Raw genomic sequence first — 17,968 nt, 5'->3', positions numbered from 1 at the left:
ACCTGTACATAATGTGTTTCTGGGCATTGATGTGTATGAGCTATTATGTGATTGTTTGATTAGATAATTTTACCATGTGAATTTATGTCTTTGTGGGTTGTGATTTTTCCAGTTTTCTGTCATGGAAGAGGATCACTTCAGTGTTGAAAGTAATTCATCTGTGTTCTGGAAATAATATTTTTTGGTTACATTTAAATCAATTAGTTTTCGTGATAAAGTAAAGATAGGATAAATTTTCCTTAAAGATCACAATATATCTCGGAAGTAATATAAAATGAGATGAAATCAAATACAATAAAATGTGATAGCCGAAATAATGCAAGATTTAACAAGACATTACATGTTAATTGTGTAAATAAGATTTACTAGATTGTATATGATTCAAATCAGTCAGACAAACTTACGTTATTAAGATGCACATGCAAGTTGAATAAAGGCAGTGACGCGTAATTGAAAAATGAAAACCTACAACCTGTTTTCCAGTCATTGACCGGGTCAGGGATGGAATGAATGAAGCAGATATAGGCTATTAGTACGATGGGGTCGCCACTCCCAAAGTGATTTTATTAATGACTGATAGATGCTATGAAATGAGAATGGAGAGTGTTGCTGGAATGAAAGATGACAGGGAAAACCGGAGTACCCAGAGAAAAACCTGTCCTGCCTCCACTTTGTCCAGCACAAAATCTCACATGGAGTGACCGGGATTTGAACCACGGTATCCAGTGATGAGAGGCCGACGCGCTGCCGTCTGAGCCATGGAGGCTCCACGCGAAATTAAGTTAGAAAATAATTAATTTGAACAAAGTTAAATAAATTATTCTTCAAAGTTAATTAATATTTAATTTGGCAGATGTGACAGTAAATATAATTCTCTATTATGGAGAGCAAGCTTAATTTATTTACTTGGTTAATTAATTCATCTGCATTGAGAAGATAATTTTAACTTTTGATGTCACATTCATACTTTTTTTTTACTGGAAGTTTAATTACTTTATTTCTGATTGAATTTCAGTGTGGACGATAAGCTCGTAAATCATGTGCATCTGGGTGAGGAAAGGGCAGTTAACTATGAGATTATTTGTTCTGTAAATAATTATACCATAAAGAAATCTAGAGTGGTGAAATTAACGGACATTTGCAATACCAACACATCAACAAGAAATCATTTCTATTGTATTCATTTTTCGTTTGCTACATTCTCAACAAATGTTAAACCATATTTTGTATTAATGTTCATAATTTACGTTGTTGTCAAGCCATCCTTTTAATGAGTGTGATAATTTGTGAAACCTGCACATACTAACGGTCCACCACAAGATCCTCGTGCTTGCTGGCTGAGCAACCAGGAAAATAACGAGATTAGACTGAACAATATTTTGTGATAACTCTGATATCTTAACATACAATGAATGATGGTTGTTATTCAATGAATAGAATAGGAAAAATGCTGGGGCTGTACCTAAATTAAGGCCATGGTCACTTCCTTCCCACTCCTTGGCCTTTTCTATTCCACCGCCTCCATAAGACCTACCTGCATTGATGCAACGTAAAAAAAAAAAAAGGGGGGAAAGAAAAAGTAACAGTTCTACAGTCCCCGTAGCAACTGGAGCATAATTCAAAACAATTAAGAATTTAAGCATAAATAAATGGTTTTAATTTCAATTATAGATTCTGGAGAAATAGGTAGGAATAAATTCATTAACAAATGCTTACCCATTTCAGAAATATTGTTAGAAATTATTTACATTTAAACTATTAGCATAAATTTTACATAAGGAAACGAATAAATCATTAACAGTAAAACAAATGAACATGTCACAGGTCCATAATTTCAAATTCCATGTCAGTCAGTACCTGAAGCAGAGGTCTTGATAGGAATAGGGCACAACTCAGTCGTCACTGATCCTTGTATTTTCTCTGTTACACTGCTCACTACTGATTCCTTTCCGGGATGAAGTCTGTTTACATGTTCCAATTGCCAATTCACAAGTGACAGATTGTCATCCTTCACAAGGACAAGTGTGCCTTCTTTAATTGCACCTTGGGATGATTTCCACTTTGTTTCAAACTGAAGTTGCGAGATATACTCCTTGGACCAGTAAGCCCAAAATTGTTAATGAATCTTCTGGTTTCATTGACAATTGGACAGATATGACTCAGGTGGGTGAGCAACATCTTGATTACAAACAGATGTCAATGATCTTCCAATAAGGAAGTGAGCTGGTTTCAATTGGTTCTGAATTTGTCCCTATGAAGTTAGTGCTGTTGTCAGAGTATAAAGTGGTAGGCATTCCTCAACAGATCTATGCAGTGCATAATAAAACAATCCGATGTTAAAGCTGACAAGCTCAAGATGAATAGCCCTCATTGCAAAACACATGAAAATAGAAACATAACATTTTAACCCTCAAAGGGTTGAGTTTAGTCAAATATACAGTGTTACAGACATACATAGTTCTCAAAAAGCTCAACAGATGGCAGTAAATTACATTTAGCTCTGGCTGAATGGGTAAACCCTGAAGAAAGTGCCATTATCACTTTCCTGGCTTATTACCGGCAGTGAGAAGCAAGCCTCTTTAGTTGTGTATGCGTCGCGATTTTTGGGACCGCATTTTACGATTTATAGAGTTATTTTAACAACATGGCGAGTAAAAACGGAGTATGAGTTCAAGAGACTTTCGATTTTGGACTTCATGGATGTAGATGGAAGTGATTTTTTGTTTGAAGAGTCAAAAGAGGGAAATTTAACTTCCCCAGTCTTCTGAGCGCAAGAGCGAGTCAAGTGCCTCGGATAATGAAACAGCTGGTGAATGGACTGACATAAGTAATTTAGACCCAGGATCTTCGGCTGCCATTTCTATCTATAATATGAATGGATGAAAGCCATAACGGTATACAGTAAGTAGAATTTTGGTCATTCAGAGAAAAAGGCATTTAAACAGCTTAACACTCAGAGCGCAGAATATTACCGCTATCACTTGTATCTCTTTGTTGGTGAAAGGATACATCCTCCCGCAGTTACATTCTGCACCTAACTCATTTTTTAAATAATGTCACTTATACCGTTATGGTTTTCAACCATTCATATAAATCAAGGACCAATTTATCCTCACATTTTGAAGTGGCAACTGAGCCTAAAGAGTATTTTTCACTTTTTGACACCAAAATTTTTACTAATATTTTTCACCAGGAAACAGCAATTCAGGGAGACAAACTCAAACAACCAGCAACACCTCCTTCTAGAATATGTAGAATCAAAGATGGGTCTCTTCCAACTCCTGATATATGTCTAAGGGCTTACTGTTGTGTGAAATGACTTATGCTGTTTATGCACTAACATGTTGCTGTATAAAATTTAGATAATTTTCTACGCATCTCTGTGACGGAGCATATTCAATATTCAAGGTAAATCATTTATATTACAAGAATATGCATGTTCATAGTTGGTATAAGATTTGTTTGGATGAATTTCAATTTGATGCATTTTTGATGTGCGTGCAGGCATAAAACGCTTTCGCACACCAAGGGTAAAATTTTGCCTCCATAATGTTTCATATCCTTAATGAGGAACAGGCCTGTAGAGTCAAAGCCCGTGGTGGGGTGGGAATGACACTGTCATGAGGCAAATTCCATTAATGGAATAAAGCGGTTTGGTTTGGCCTTGAAATGTGTGACACAAATACACTGTTTTACGTGCTAGATTTCATCCACAGATTGGCCAGTACAGCTCTCTTATGCAAAACAGTAAAGCTTATGGACCTGCATGTAGCTCTGTCTGATTCTCTCGAGCAAAAATTGTGCTCGATAGTGCTTTGTGAAGAATATCACTAGATGCCACTGGATTTCAAAGTTCTTTGAAATAATTTAGAAAGGACTAGGTAAACAACTGATAGGAAATCTGCCACCAAGGCGACACCCCTATAAGCAAATCAATTATGACTGACTGATACTGAAATTACCTTTCCATCATAAAATTGAATCTTGAAGATATTGGACTGAAGCCTTTATAAAAGGCAAATCAGCAGGATTTTCCTTCCTATACTGCATGATTCCAATCTTCTGAATTCGATGACAATTGTATTTCAAATATGCAATTACATTCACAGAAAATAAAATCCCAATACCAAGGAGTTGTGCTAGATAAACTGAATTCAGGAGATGTGTTTGCATATTTGAAAGATGGCACCCATTCAAATCTGCATGCTAGTTGACGAAGATATGACCTTGCAAAGCAAGTTTGCTTTAAATACATACTGTTCACTTCGTGAGCATTAGTCATCATCCAGTGTTGACGCTGTGACCTACGTGTGAGTCAAACATGCCTTTAATGAGAAAAAGAAGGCAGCATCAGCAGCTTACAGAGTCTGAATGAGGCTGTGTAGAGGGCTACGATAAGGTGGGTGTTCTTTCCATGTAATGCCGAAAGATTTGGTAGAGATGTATCTACAGTGCATCATGTTGGTAATAATGGTCAGAGGAAGGCACTGTCTAGTAGACTGCGGTCCAGCCACACACAGGCTACTATGAACATGGAACATCGCTGTATTTGATGCATGGCAGTGGTTGATCGTACTGCATGAGCCATTAGAGCTTCAGTTAGCACCAGAGTGACATAACGATCTCTACCAAATTGATTACTTAAGGGAAAGCTCTGAGCCAGGCGTCCCATTGCATTCATGCTACTAACTCTGAATCACTACCATCTGCAACTTCAGTGATGTAAAGCTAGAACTCATTGGAGAGGAGAGTGAAGTGGAGATCTGTTGTGTTCTCAGATGACATGGTGCCACTGATGGCTATAGGTTGGTAAGGAGGAGGCCAGGGGAGCGCTTGGAACCAGACTGTCTGTGGGTCGACACACTAGACCTACACTTTTTACGTTACAGTCAAAGGTTCAACCTTTACAATACTAAAAGTTTTTTCTTTAATTAGCAATTAACAAGCGTCAGGATACGTTTCGTCCTTTTTGGACATCATTAGCCAAAAATACTTGTAAGATGAGTAAAATAGACAAGTCCACAAATACACATTAAAATACAATTCGGATTACCGAATACGTCAAGGTAAAATGCGCGATAAAATTTGAAGAATGGTCTTTAAAATGCTGGAGCTCAATAGCTTTTTAGTTTTGTTCAAATGAAGATAAAATTGTTTAACACACGTAATAGTTCCATTAAAATTTGATGATCGAAATCTTCTTATGTTGGTGTGATGATCATTCTTGGTTAAGAGGTTATGAGACAGGCGAAATATTTGACTGTAAGCGCACATGAGGAGAAAGATTGTTCCGTAGTTGAATATTCGTTTTCATCTGCCCAAGAGAGGTTAGGCTCGATAGGTGTGTTTCAGATGATTAAAGGTTAACACATTGAAGGTGAGCATATTAACGCCCTGAAATATAACAGACTTTTGGCCATGGGACAGGATATGGATGATACTAAACATAAGTTCACTAATATCGACCAGGACATGAAAATTTTCAAAGTTACAGAAAAAGGCCCCTTGCTCAATATTATAGAAAATTGTTTTATCCATCTGGAACTGTTTTTCAATTGTACGAGGACGATTTGAAAAGTTCTCGGAATCACCGCTAGATGTCAGTGCTAGAGCAACGAGGTTCCCGCGCAATAATCACACATCCTTTGTGAGTGAACACGTGGCGCATCAGTGCTCCAGCTGCAGGAGTGTGGTAGTGACGACTCTTTGTTGTTCTTCCCGCGTAGTGATTTGTGACAATGGAAAAAACTGAGATTCGAGCAGTGATTAAATACTTTGTAAAGAAAGGTATGAAAGCAAAGGAAATTCATGCCGACTTTCAGAACACACTGGGGACTCAGCTCCTTCATTTTCAACTACTGCCAAGTGGACCAGCGAGTTTAAATTTGGTCGGAAGAGCTTGGATGATGATCTGCGTAGTGGACGGCCAAAAAGTGTTACGACCCCAGAATTTATCGCAAAAGTGCATAAAATGATCATGGAGGATCGTCAACTGGAAGTGCGAGAGATTGCTGAAGCTGTAGGGATGTCTTCTGAACGGGTATATTATATTTTAACCGAAGAATTGGGTATGAAAAAATTATCCGCAAGATGGATGCCGCGGCTCTTGACATTGGACAATAAACGCACCAGATTGGAGATGTCCGAACAAAATCTGGCCCGTTTTCAGTGCAACTAACAAGATGTTTTTTGCCGGTTTGTGACTACAGATGAAACTTGGGTCCACTACTATACCCCAGAGACAAAACAGCAGTCAAAGCAGTGGAAACATGCCGATTCACCATCACCAAAGAAAGCAAAGGCAGTGCGTTCGGCCGGAAAGGTCATGGCCTCAGTTTTCTGGGATGCAAAAGGCATTCTGCTGATAGATTATCTTCCTACTGGCCAAACAATTACGGTGCAATACTATGCAAACCTCCTAGACCAACTACAGGAAAAGTTCCGCGAAACAAAGCCTGGTTTGGCAAGGAAAAAGGTCATCTTTCATCAGGACAACGCTCCGCCGCACACAAGTGTTATTGCCATGGCAAAACTTCATGAACTAGGGTACGAATTGTTGCCAGATCCCCCTTATTCACCCGATTTGGCACCATCAGACTCATCTATTCCCCAAGCTGAAAATTTTCCTTGGTGGATGGAGATTTTCTACAAGGGAAGAAATGACAGCCAAATTGGAGAGATATTTTGCAGGCCTGGAGGAATCTCATTTTCGAGATGGAATCAAGGCATTGGAACATCGCTGGACCAAATGCATTAGTCTACAGGGAGACTATGTTGAAAAATAAAAGCAGTTCCACCGAGGTAAGATACTTAATTCTAGTACATTCTGAGAACTTTTCAAACCACCTACGTAACTTCAATCTAAATGAAATTTTAGAGAAATCAAATATCTTACTTGACCTTTTAATTGCTATCTTTAGTAATCATGCCTCAGATAAAAATTATTCTTTCTTTTATAATCTCTTTAAATTCCCCTCTCAGAAGCAGTCTTACCTTAGACACACTCCTTTTCCCCCTTCCACCCCTCCCCACCTCCTTTTCTTGCCCTCCCTATCTACTCCGTTGTTTTCATTGCCTGCTTCCTACAGCAGGTCAGTGGTTTTTTTTTTTTTTTTTTTTCCAGACATTAGATGTACTGTATATTTCACTCTAGAGATTTACTTCATTGCCTGAGGTCCTAACTCAAAGACATCATATTATGACAAGAAAACCGCAGCCATAAATTTTTGTTGTTATATGTATTTTAATGTTTTATTAAAACATTGTCTCTATCTTATATACATATGTTTTAGTTATCACATGATCTGTTTAATTTTTATTGTAAGTTTCATGTTAAGCAGAAAAGTTTTAGACAAAGGATTTTTCTACCTCAAAATTCACATATTTTTAATATGTTAATTATGATAATCATTGTCTTAATTCCACACACTTGTAATATTTTAGCTTCTACAGAAGATGGTCTTTAGATAGGCTCAAACAAGTTTAGATATTATCCCATCTATATTAGATGGTTTTTTGTATTGAAAAGGCAGACAGTGTAAGACTTTTTTATTTGTAAATTCCTTTCAACTACCTACGATTGACCCATTGGGTTCCTCTGCTCCTTATGTTTTTGTTGTGCTCCTAGTCTTTACCAGCTATATTCATTTTTATCTGTCCATCTCTCTTCCCTTTTCCTGTGTTTATCCAGTTTTTTTCTTTAGACCACACTTCCCACATCTAGACTGAAGATCAAAAGATCGTCCTCCAATGAGTGTTGAAGCTTACCCTCCTGCCGAAGCTAGGAAGTGGAATGAGCTCATGGGGACTAGAAGAAAAGGATGTAGCAGAACTGGGACTGATGAAGAGAAAACCTATTTATTTGAAGACAGCAGTATGTGAAAATGTGGACATTGTCGTACTTTTGTGTTTTCATGTTTTGCCTTGTCTCCTTTTCTATTGCTCCCTCTTCTGATTCTGACCTGTTGTGTTCATCCCAGAATGTATTCCAATTCATGATCTTACCTTTGTATGTATGACTTGATATGGCACTTGTTTATTCCTTTCCTTTACCTACAAACATGTTCCATAACCACAGCAAGCAAAAACCCTGATTTGTAGAGGTCAGATAATTCAGAAATAGATGCTTACCATATTTTCTGAGGGTCTGTCACTTCTGTGACAACAAGGCCATGTTCCTGGGACAGGTGGCCACTCACTGTTTGGTAATTCTGTTTATCTTTGCAATCTGAAACTGGGCAGTCAAATTTATGATGAGGGCAGACTTTTTCATGCTCTAGTTTCTTGGTAAGCAATACAGTGTCCTTGCAGCCATCAACACGAAACCGACAAGGCAGCTTCACCAATTCTACAATCGCTTCAGCAACAAAATTTCGAGATAACTTAGATTTGCAACTTTTACACAAGGGGCAAGACGACAAATTTTCCCAACAACTGTTGCAAGCATGATGACCTGTCTCACATTGAAACACTGGAGGCAGAACCACATCCAAACACACAGGACATTCCAGAATGGACCAAATCTTGCTCAACTCAGTGTCTGTCAGCTGCTGTATAGGATCAGTCTCAACATTCTGCAACAAAAGATTTTTATTTTTAAAATTGCAATATAATACATGACTAAAAGAAAAAGTATATATCAGTATAAGGTGACAAGTTGCTCCCATTTTCTACTTTACACTGCCTCAGATGCTGCTGAAAAAAAAACCTTAACAAATTTTTCCTTAATCTTCTTTCTCGTAATATACCCTGCTGAAAGTTGCATGAAAGTTCTTTCCTGGCTGACTATGAGCCTTTTAAGTCTGGCGCAGTCCAGCTCTGTGGCCTGCATCTTGCCATTCGGTTCCCAGAGGGCAGCTACGAGAGTTTTTAGTGATGAGCAAAGACTTGTAGTTTCTTGGTAGCTGCAGTATGTGTTCATAAGTACATACCAGAAAATGCAAGAGTGACATCACGGATGATTTCAGGACTCGTTATGGCTAGGAACCACTGACGAGAGGTAACTAGTTTAAGTGAGAAACAAAATTTCAGCACAAGAAGTGTTAAAGACACACACTGAAGTGTGAAACCTTCAACTTGACAGGAAACGTGTGCCGCCATCACTCAGTCTGTGGCTAGATCACTGACGAAATCAACAAGAAAATGTGCCACCAAGTTGGGAGTTCCACTACCAAGAATGAGCAACTACATGAAGAAGGACTTGAAATTGAAACCTTTCCAGCCTACGACTGTGAATTAATTATGAGTCAGTATTTTGGAGAGAAACTAGACAGCATTTGCCTTGTTACAAATATTACAAAGTGTAAGTGTGATTTACAGTATTTAATATTATTTATCAAGGGAACTTGGAATTAGTAATATGATATGTGGCCGGCTAATCGTGCCAGCCGCTGCGGTTATAATGACCTGCACACCAGTTAAAATACCGTATTTCCCGGCGTAATCGTCGCCACCGTGTAATCGTCGCATCCTTTATTTTCAATACAAAAATCTGACTTTAAACATTTAATCGCATAATCGTCGCACGTCCAAATTTTTTTACCCATCTGATTAAAAGGTAAATGGAACTGCAATGTAAGTTGCACATGAATGCGTGTATGGTTTATGGGTAATTTGGCAACACAGTCACATCTGCGAGATGTTGCACAATGTATAAATAAATAATACTGGTATATGTACGACGCATGGCTTACCGGTAGGCTATTGGCAGTTTGAATACGTGGTCGCGAGACAGTGTACAATTTATTCACCATCTACATATTATGAGCTCTCATTTGAAATACGCAAGGCTGTAAGTTATCGCTTATCGGCAACCTCGCCAGGAAATACCGGTACCAACACACACTTGTCTTCTAGTAGACAAGAGGTCTGATAGAATTCTGCATTATTACAACCACCCGCCCCCCAGCGCAACAGTCGCGAAGGACCCCGGCCTAGCAATCGACCACTGCTCAGCCCGAAGGCCTGCAGATTACGTGGTGTCGTTTGGCCAGCACGACGAATTCTCACGGAAGTTATTCTTGGCTCTCTAGACCAGGGCCGCCAACTCACTGTCAGATAGCTCCGCAATTGTAATCACGTAGGTTGAGTGGACCTTGAACCAGCCCTCAGATATAGGTAAAATTCCCTGACCCGGCCGTGAATTGAACCCGGGGCCTCTGTGTAAGAGGCAGGCACGCTACCCCTACACAATGGGGCCAGCTCCTGCGTTATTGCGCACGAAGTGAAATCCAAGACGATAACGCAGTTTCCTTGGAATTATTCAGCTCACGGTCAGCCGAATTATTTATGATGTCTCAGTTGTCATCGCTAGACTCTTATCTTACTACTACGTCATAAGTGTGCAGGCATGGAATGAAAACTTTTACCCAAGCAGTCAAGATAATTATTATCCAATGGTATTAAAGTTTTATTTTATTAACTCGTCAGTGATGTAATGTAAAATCATCAATAACTGGGAAGAAATATTAATCTAATTACCGTATGTTTAAAAGAAATTGAAAAAATGAATGTTCGTTATTGACAATTCGAAACACGCTCCACTACAGTAGATCTACACCGCACTAGCTAGAGCGATGTATGAAGACGTCTGTGTTCCGGTTTGCGAGTTTTGCGCAAGCGTGCTAGTGTGTCGCAACCAACCAGCTCAACTGATAAATTGCTGCATGCTTCCTTGCTGCCTAACAGTATTGGCTGCTCTGGAATGGATAGATCACAGATGCATTAATTTGTTTGTGACTGACGTGATTACTGTAGACAAGTGTGCATGAGAATTCAAGTTTTTAATTTGTGTTTGGGGTGTTTGTAGAAATAATTCGTTTTAATAGTGAACAATTACGGAAAGTCATTTATATTGCAAAACATTAACGTGTGAAGCATTTATAAGCAATTATGGGTAAATATAGAAACTATTCTGCGGGCTTCAAGCTAAGCGTAATTGCCTTCACTGAACAGCACAGGAACAGAGCTGCAGAAAGAAAACTTTCAGTGGGTGAAAAGTTGGTGCGTGACTGGCGGAAATTAAAAAACAAGCTAAAAAGCACAAACCCTTCTAGACGCGCATTTAGAGGTCCTAAAACACGGAGCTTTCCTATAATTGACGAAGTGTTTATGTACGTCAATGAAATATGTAGCAATGGCTGCAGTGTATCATATGAAATGTTACAAATTAAGGGACAGGAGGTAGCGCGCAAACACAACATAACTCAGTTTAAGGCAAGTCATGGGTGGATTAAGGGGTTCATGCGACGACACAATCTGTCAGTGCGAAGGACAACAACACTAAGCCAAAAGTTGCCTGTTGATTACATGGACACGACAGATAGTCCTGGTGGCGTAACATCTGCTTTGCAGCCACTGGACGTATGTATTAATAAACCCTGTAAAGACCACTTACGTCGATTATACGAGTGGATGATGAGTGGCGATCAGCAGTTGATGCCCGCTGGAAATATCAGGCGTCCACCCTTGGAACTGTTATGCTCGTGGGTGATGAAGAGTTGGGATCTTGTACCAACTGAACTAGTCTCCAAGAGCTTCAAAAGGACTGGGATTTCGAATGCACTAGACAGATCCGAAGATGACGCAGTGTGGCAGAGAAATAAAGAATCTTATACTGGTATTAACAGCGACGAGGACGGCGCATCAGATACCGAAACCTGCGATACCGACACAGAAGATTTGGAATAAATTGTGTACCGGTAAGTCTGTATTTCACAACAAAGTTATACATTTTGGCAAGTGTAACATTTTAACATTAATACTCAAATTAATGACAATTAACGTAATACGTTCATTTTTATTTTCAGGTTGGAAAAACGTTCGCCGAATTGTTGTGAATTATTATGAATTTTGTATTAGACTATTTTAATTATTTTGATGTATAAACACGAGTATTACGTGCATCTTAAATTTGTATCAAATACAATTTAGTTATAAATAAATTTTTTGAGTAATACAAATACCGGTATTAAAAATTCTTCGTATAATGGTCGCACCCTACTATTTTTTCGAAAATTTTGGTATAAAAAGTGCAACGATTGCCGGGAAATATGGTTATTAATTTTTTGAATATAGATTTTAAATTTATTTCTCCATTATTGAGAGGACTGCTAATTTAATATAATTTAATACTTTTTAGTCAAAATATGGACTATACTGATTTTAATGACGAAGAATATGGAAAATGAATACTCCATTTTTCTACTCCACACGTCATGATTCGTAAATCAAGAAGTTAGTAAAATAACCACTTAATCGACACTTTATTATTGCCTCAGACAAAATTGAATATAAATTAGCACTTACAGGACATGTTTCGACCACTTAATAAAGTATTGATTAAGTGGTGGTTATTTTACTAACTTCTTGATTATATTCATCGATACGGTCATGAAATGGACAACTTGTAATATGATTCGTAAAGATAATGCAAAACAGAATTAATTTTAGCTTCCTAAAGAGATATGTACTTAACTTACATATAAATCCGTTCCCTGGTGATCACCATTATATGGCTCATTATCTCTATCACACTGAAATATACAATAAACTTGTTACATAGCGCGGATGTGAGTAAAAGTGCTCTCTAATCCACCTGCTGAAGAAAGCAAGTTGTACTTCATTTTCTAACTGTGAGTGTGTTAGGAATCTATATATTTAAAACGCACAGTGTTTTATTTTTGCAATCTGCCAACAAATCCCAACTGGACAGATTTTTATGAAATGTGATTTAGATGAAAGGTACTTACATGATTACGTGCCAATGCTATTGTTATCTTTATTTCAACTCTTATTAATATTTTATTTTAAGAAATTAACATACGCATAATGCTATTCACCCATATACAACAAGTATGCTTTCTGTCTACAATCCGGCAACAACTTCTACTAGGCCAATTTTCAAGTTGTTTGCTATTAATTTTGTTTTAAATTTGCTAGTTGCTTTACGTCGCACCGACACAGATAGGTCTTATGGCAATGATTTTGCTATAAATTAAAGATACATATCTCTATATTCAGCATCACTGCATTTCTGTATTATTATTATTATTATTATTATTATTATTATTATTATTATTATTATTATTATTAATGAAAAGGTGCGCCCGAAAGGGCATTTAATACATTCTGAAAATTTTCTGTGCTATAAGAGCACAGGGATTTTGTTCGACTCTTGCAAACCGTAAAATGATACTGTTCACATTTCTGGCCGCATGAAGTGCAAATACATTGACCATTGATTATTTGCTTGATGAAACTTTTTGTTAACACTTAGTTTATGGTGAAACCCATGTATCGCTAGCCTAATGATAGCATGTCTTTGTATTTGGTTTGTTCCGGTCCAATCCCTGTATATCATTGCGTCCGTCCCAAAGATTCATTGATAGTTACTTTAATATTAATTTTTCATTATTTGGATGAAGTTTCCTCTCAGCTTCAGAAAGCCGTTTTAATCACCTCCAGTAACTGACAAGAGATGGCAATACCGAAGTTCATTCTGTGACTGTCAACAGATGGTGCTAGCACAGTTACATTCTAGCAAGGTCTATATCAATGAGCTAGAATAACAGAGAAGCAGAAGTGCTGCCTGGCTGAAGCTAATTGAACAAATGTCTGCCATGTTTTCACTGGTCACATAAGCAAGCGGGTATGGAACCGTGGTTAAAGTCGATCATGTTGGATTTGAATATTCATTTAGAAAGAAGCATGGTTGGATGGTAACATTTAATACCGTTCCGGTTTTGTAACAATATACTTATGATAATGACCATAACCACCTTTGAACGAACCAGCCATTAAAACCTTCAACCTAATGTTCATCCACAAGTTGGAGAAGCCCCAATTCACGCTGTGATTAATTTCTAGTCAATACAGTTGAAGAAGCCCCAATTCACGCTGTGATCAATTTCTAGTCAATACAGTTGAAGAAGCCCCAATTCACGCTGTGATCAATTTCTAGTCAGTACAGTTGAAGAAGCCCCAATTCACGCTGTGATCAATCTCAGCCAATATGTACACATTTGCATAAACTTTCATCCCTACAATAGGATAAAACCGATCTACACTTTGGATGTTTCTAGTCATTGTAAAATAAAATAATTTATTTGCTTCCTTGTTCACAAATTCTGGCTTTTAGTTAATGTACATATTGTAAACTATGTAAATATCACCTAATACACAACTTTGTAAGAAGCATAAGTCCACTGTATTAGTATTCAGATTAATTTTAGTATTAAGTTCCAATGTTAATAGATTTAAGACTTGACCTTAAGATTAGTATTAGGCTGAAGGTGCCCAAAAACTAGGGTGAAACATGTCTCTAACTAGTGTTTATAATTCATGTAGAATTTAATCACTACAAAATATAATTGTATTGAATAGATGGACACAGTAATTTTATTCAAGAAAGAATTTTACTTATTGTATTTTCAATACGGAACAAAATGAGATTTGTTACCTGTAAATCGATTTGCTTGTCTGAAGTGCTAGAACTGTGGATTTTTCCGTGGATCATAATTGCTTTTTAAAAACTTTCCCATGCCTCTCTTATTAACCAAGTGGTACTGCCTAATAGTTCTACTTTTAGGACATTCCTTTCTATCACATTTACTTTTAACTACAACAAGGACAGCTTCATGATCACTTAATACTATCTATACTTCAGTTCCTCTACATAGGTTATCTGATTTTATCACCACTATGTCTAGAATAACGTTCCTTCTAGTTGTATCCATCACTTTCTGATTCAGCTGCCCTTCTCATATTAACTTATTCACCATTTGTTGGTCATGTTTTTTGTTGCTCGCATTCCCTTTCCTGTTAACATTAGGCAAGTTCAGATCACCTGCTCCAAAATATGTTCCTTCCACCGTCATTCCCCATATATCAAATAATTCTCCATCAGCATCAGTGCCAGCCTTGCCAGGTGTGTACACCCCAAAAACATCAAGTTGCCTATTATCTTTAGAGATAAGTCTTACACCTAGAATTTCACGTTTCTTATCTGTAACTTTTTCGTGGCTTACAAATTCTTCTTACACCAATACAGTATGGATACTTCCCCTCCTATCATTCCCAACCTGTCTCTACTCCAGTTTTGTAAGAAAATTTCTGCATCTCTAATACAACTTCTCAGCCATGATTCAATACCTATTACAATATCTGGTAAATATCTATTAAATTACTTTATTCTATTCCTTTCTTTACAATATTTCTACACTTTAACACTAACAATTTTACGTTATCCTTACCCGACTTCAGCTTCCTATACTGTCATCAACACTCCCTAGTCCACCCCGTTTCTCTGAATGCACCTCCTTATAACTCTTCTAAATAAACTCGTAAACTTATATGTACCATTGCAGTTGAAGTGAAAGACATCAAAACGTAGATCCCTGTCTCCTACCCACGCATTAGGGTTCTCAAATTTCACTCTCAATTTTCTACTCCCCAATCACCCTCCCTCCCTACACAGTATCCCACTGATAATTATCTCTGCATCCTCATACTACTTCTGTGCTGCTGTAACCAGATCCCACACATTCCCTATTATTTATTCCTGCTTGCCTTACGTTGTTGGTACCAATGTAGAAAATTACTTCTCCTTACCTTCTATTTTCCTGACAATCTGCCTTAACCTACTTGCTGCATAACACTTCACTCTGGTTCCCTTTCTTCCACACACTTTCCCCAAATGCATTACAGTTGCCACCCATGATCAGAGCTTAACCTCCAGCCTCTTCATTAAACCCCCTCACCTTCTGGTCTCCCTTCTCTTTCTCTCACTACGCTGTTCCACTTCCCTCTTCCTATTCTCTAATATTAGTTTCCCTTTCCTACCACTCCATTTCCTCCTGCATCCACTCCTCCTCTGTAACACCCCATCTTCCCTCTGCTGATCTACCTGCAGTGACTGATACCGATTCTTCACCGATACCTCTCCTGGGCCCTCTCCCTGAGAAAAACCCTTAGCCCTCATTTTCCTTCTACTTAAATTAGCCCACTGTCTTCCACACCTTCTACCCTTCCTTCCTCTTTGCCTACCTACAATATACTGTACATCAATTGAGGAAGACCTGTCTTCATTCCTGTTCTCGAATAAAAGTCTGAGTATCTTCCTCAAACTCACTATCTCTTCCCTCATCTTCCTTAGTTCCCACTCACACCCACAGTCCTTACACCTGCCTCTCTCAGCCATTCTTTTATCTCTTCAAAGACATGTGAAATAATGTGGAAATATCAAGAGAAATAACACAGTGTATTCTATGAATAGAAGTATATACTGTATGAAAGAGGAAGGAAATAATGTATACTACACAAAGATTTCACGAAAATAATAGAAGGAAGAAACAAACTGATAAAATAAACACTACAATTATTCTACGTAGACGTATCCTAATTATAAAATACTAGGAAGAAGAGGCTAACTACAGACGTGTAGCTACACTAAATACTACTACTACTACTACTACTACTACTACTACTACTACTACTACTACTACTACTTGCAAATGAAGAGAGCATGCAAGACACTGTCTAATAAGAATTATGCTACAATTATAAACTGCAGTTAAGCCTATCCTAATTACAACAACAGAATTCTAAGAGCTAAAGTTCTAGAGAAATTTCCCCTACTACTAAATATTTCACAATAATAAGCGTGCTAATTTGTAATAAAATAACTACAATAAAAGAACTTTTAGCCACTCATAGCAACCAATAAGAGAAGAATTTTAGGCATTCAAAGTGAGCAATAAGAGAAGGACTTCAACCATTGAAGCAACAGAGTTCCAAAACATTTTAAGTTCTGTACACACCAACTTAAAAAGCGGGAGAGAGAGTTAACTGTTTAGGAAGAGCAATGTAAAAAAATTGGGCATCTCCCACCAAAATCAGGAGAGTTGGCAAGTAAGAAGATTCATCTATTTTTATTTTTTATTTTTACAAGTACTATGGTGATACTCTCTTCATCTGGCTCAAGGGTTTGTTAAATCACTGTAGAAGGCTTGTCACAAGAGGCTGAAGCTGGTAGATAATGTCCAGAAATGGCAAACATGTACAGTATATGACCAAATTAAGTTGAAGGATGTTTCAGTGTTTAGGACCTTCATCTTTCCACTCCTTTGCTCTTGTTAGGTTTCTCATCAGAGAATATAAGAAAGAGAGTTACTTTAAAATCTTACCTTTGAAGATGTTGCTTTGAAACCTGCAATAAAAAGAAAAAGTAGACTAATTACTTTTGATCTGTAAGATTATTATGGAGCAGATAGCTTAGTGCTATTACAACTCAGTACATTAATTTTATTTGGACTTTTCATAAAGTAAATTTGAAATATTAGAAGGATATAGTGAACAGACATTCAAGATGAGATGAAAAGAGATGTTTGCAACAGATTTTGTTTTTTGTTGCAACTGCCATGTGTTTAACATTGGACTAACTTATTCAGGTTTTTGACAACATTAGGAATGAAAAAGGGCTAGAACTGGAAAGCTAGTGGCCATGGCCTTATTTAAAGTTGCCAAGAACAAAAACTGAAAACTATGTTGAGGACTGCTGACAGCAAGATTCAAACCTACATTCTCCTGAATGCAAGCTTACAGCTGGCTTAGTAACTACGGTAGTTCTGAAGCGAAGCAAATATAGTCTAGTAGGACAGATCTTTAGCATTGTACTGCTAGAAGGGCCACTACAGGGTACAAGTTGTAGCAGACAGATGTCTCAGATGCAAAGTGTAATAGATACAAAGTAAATACAAAGACATTCTGCACTGTCTGAACTAATGCAATTGCTGGAGGTTGGACTTTTTCACTGCGAGGAGTGTCTGTTCAAAAGTCCCTATTTCCACCATAAGAAAGTTGTAAGAAAATGCCAGAAACGTATAATAAAAGGCACATGGGACGTACCCATGGATCAGGTATATTACAACTGTTTTAGAACTATGCTGTGATCCCAAATGTACATGATGGG

General features: G+C 37.6%; 1 protein-coding gene across 15 annotated transcripts in view; it reads right to left on the bottom strand.

Annotated features, from left to right (window-relative positions):
- The window catches only part of LOC136866457 (nuclear pore complex protein Nup98-Nup96), a 274,665-nt gene that overhangs the window by 32,913 nt on the left and 223,784 nt on the right, over window positions 1-17,968 (bottom strand). For all 15 annotated transcript variants that reach the window (XM_067143423.2, XM_067143430.2, XM_067143432.2 and 12 more), the window contains 2 exons: window positions 17,184-17,206; window positions 8,131-8,573 (listed from right to left, as the gene is read on the bottom strand). In XM_067143423.2, the coding sequence (XP_066999524.2) occupies window positions 8,131-8,573; window positions 17,184-17,206 (466 nt within the window). The remainder of the gene's footprint in view (window positions 1-8,130; window positions 8,574-17,183; window positions 17,207-17,968) is intronic.

This window comes from Anabrus simplex, chromosome 3 (assembly GCF_040414725.1).
Source record: "Anabrus simplex isolate iqAnaSimp1 chromosome 3, ASM4041472v1, whole genome shotgun sequence".
In the NCBI taxonomy this organism is placed as follows: Eukaryota; Metazoa; Arthropoda; class Insecta; order Orthoptera; family Tettigoniidae; genus Anabrus; species Anabrus simplex.
This window is presented reverse-complemented; position numbering and strand designations above follow the sequence as displayed.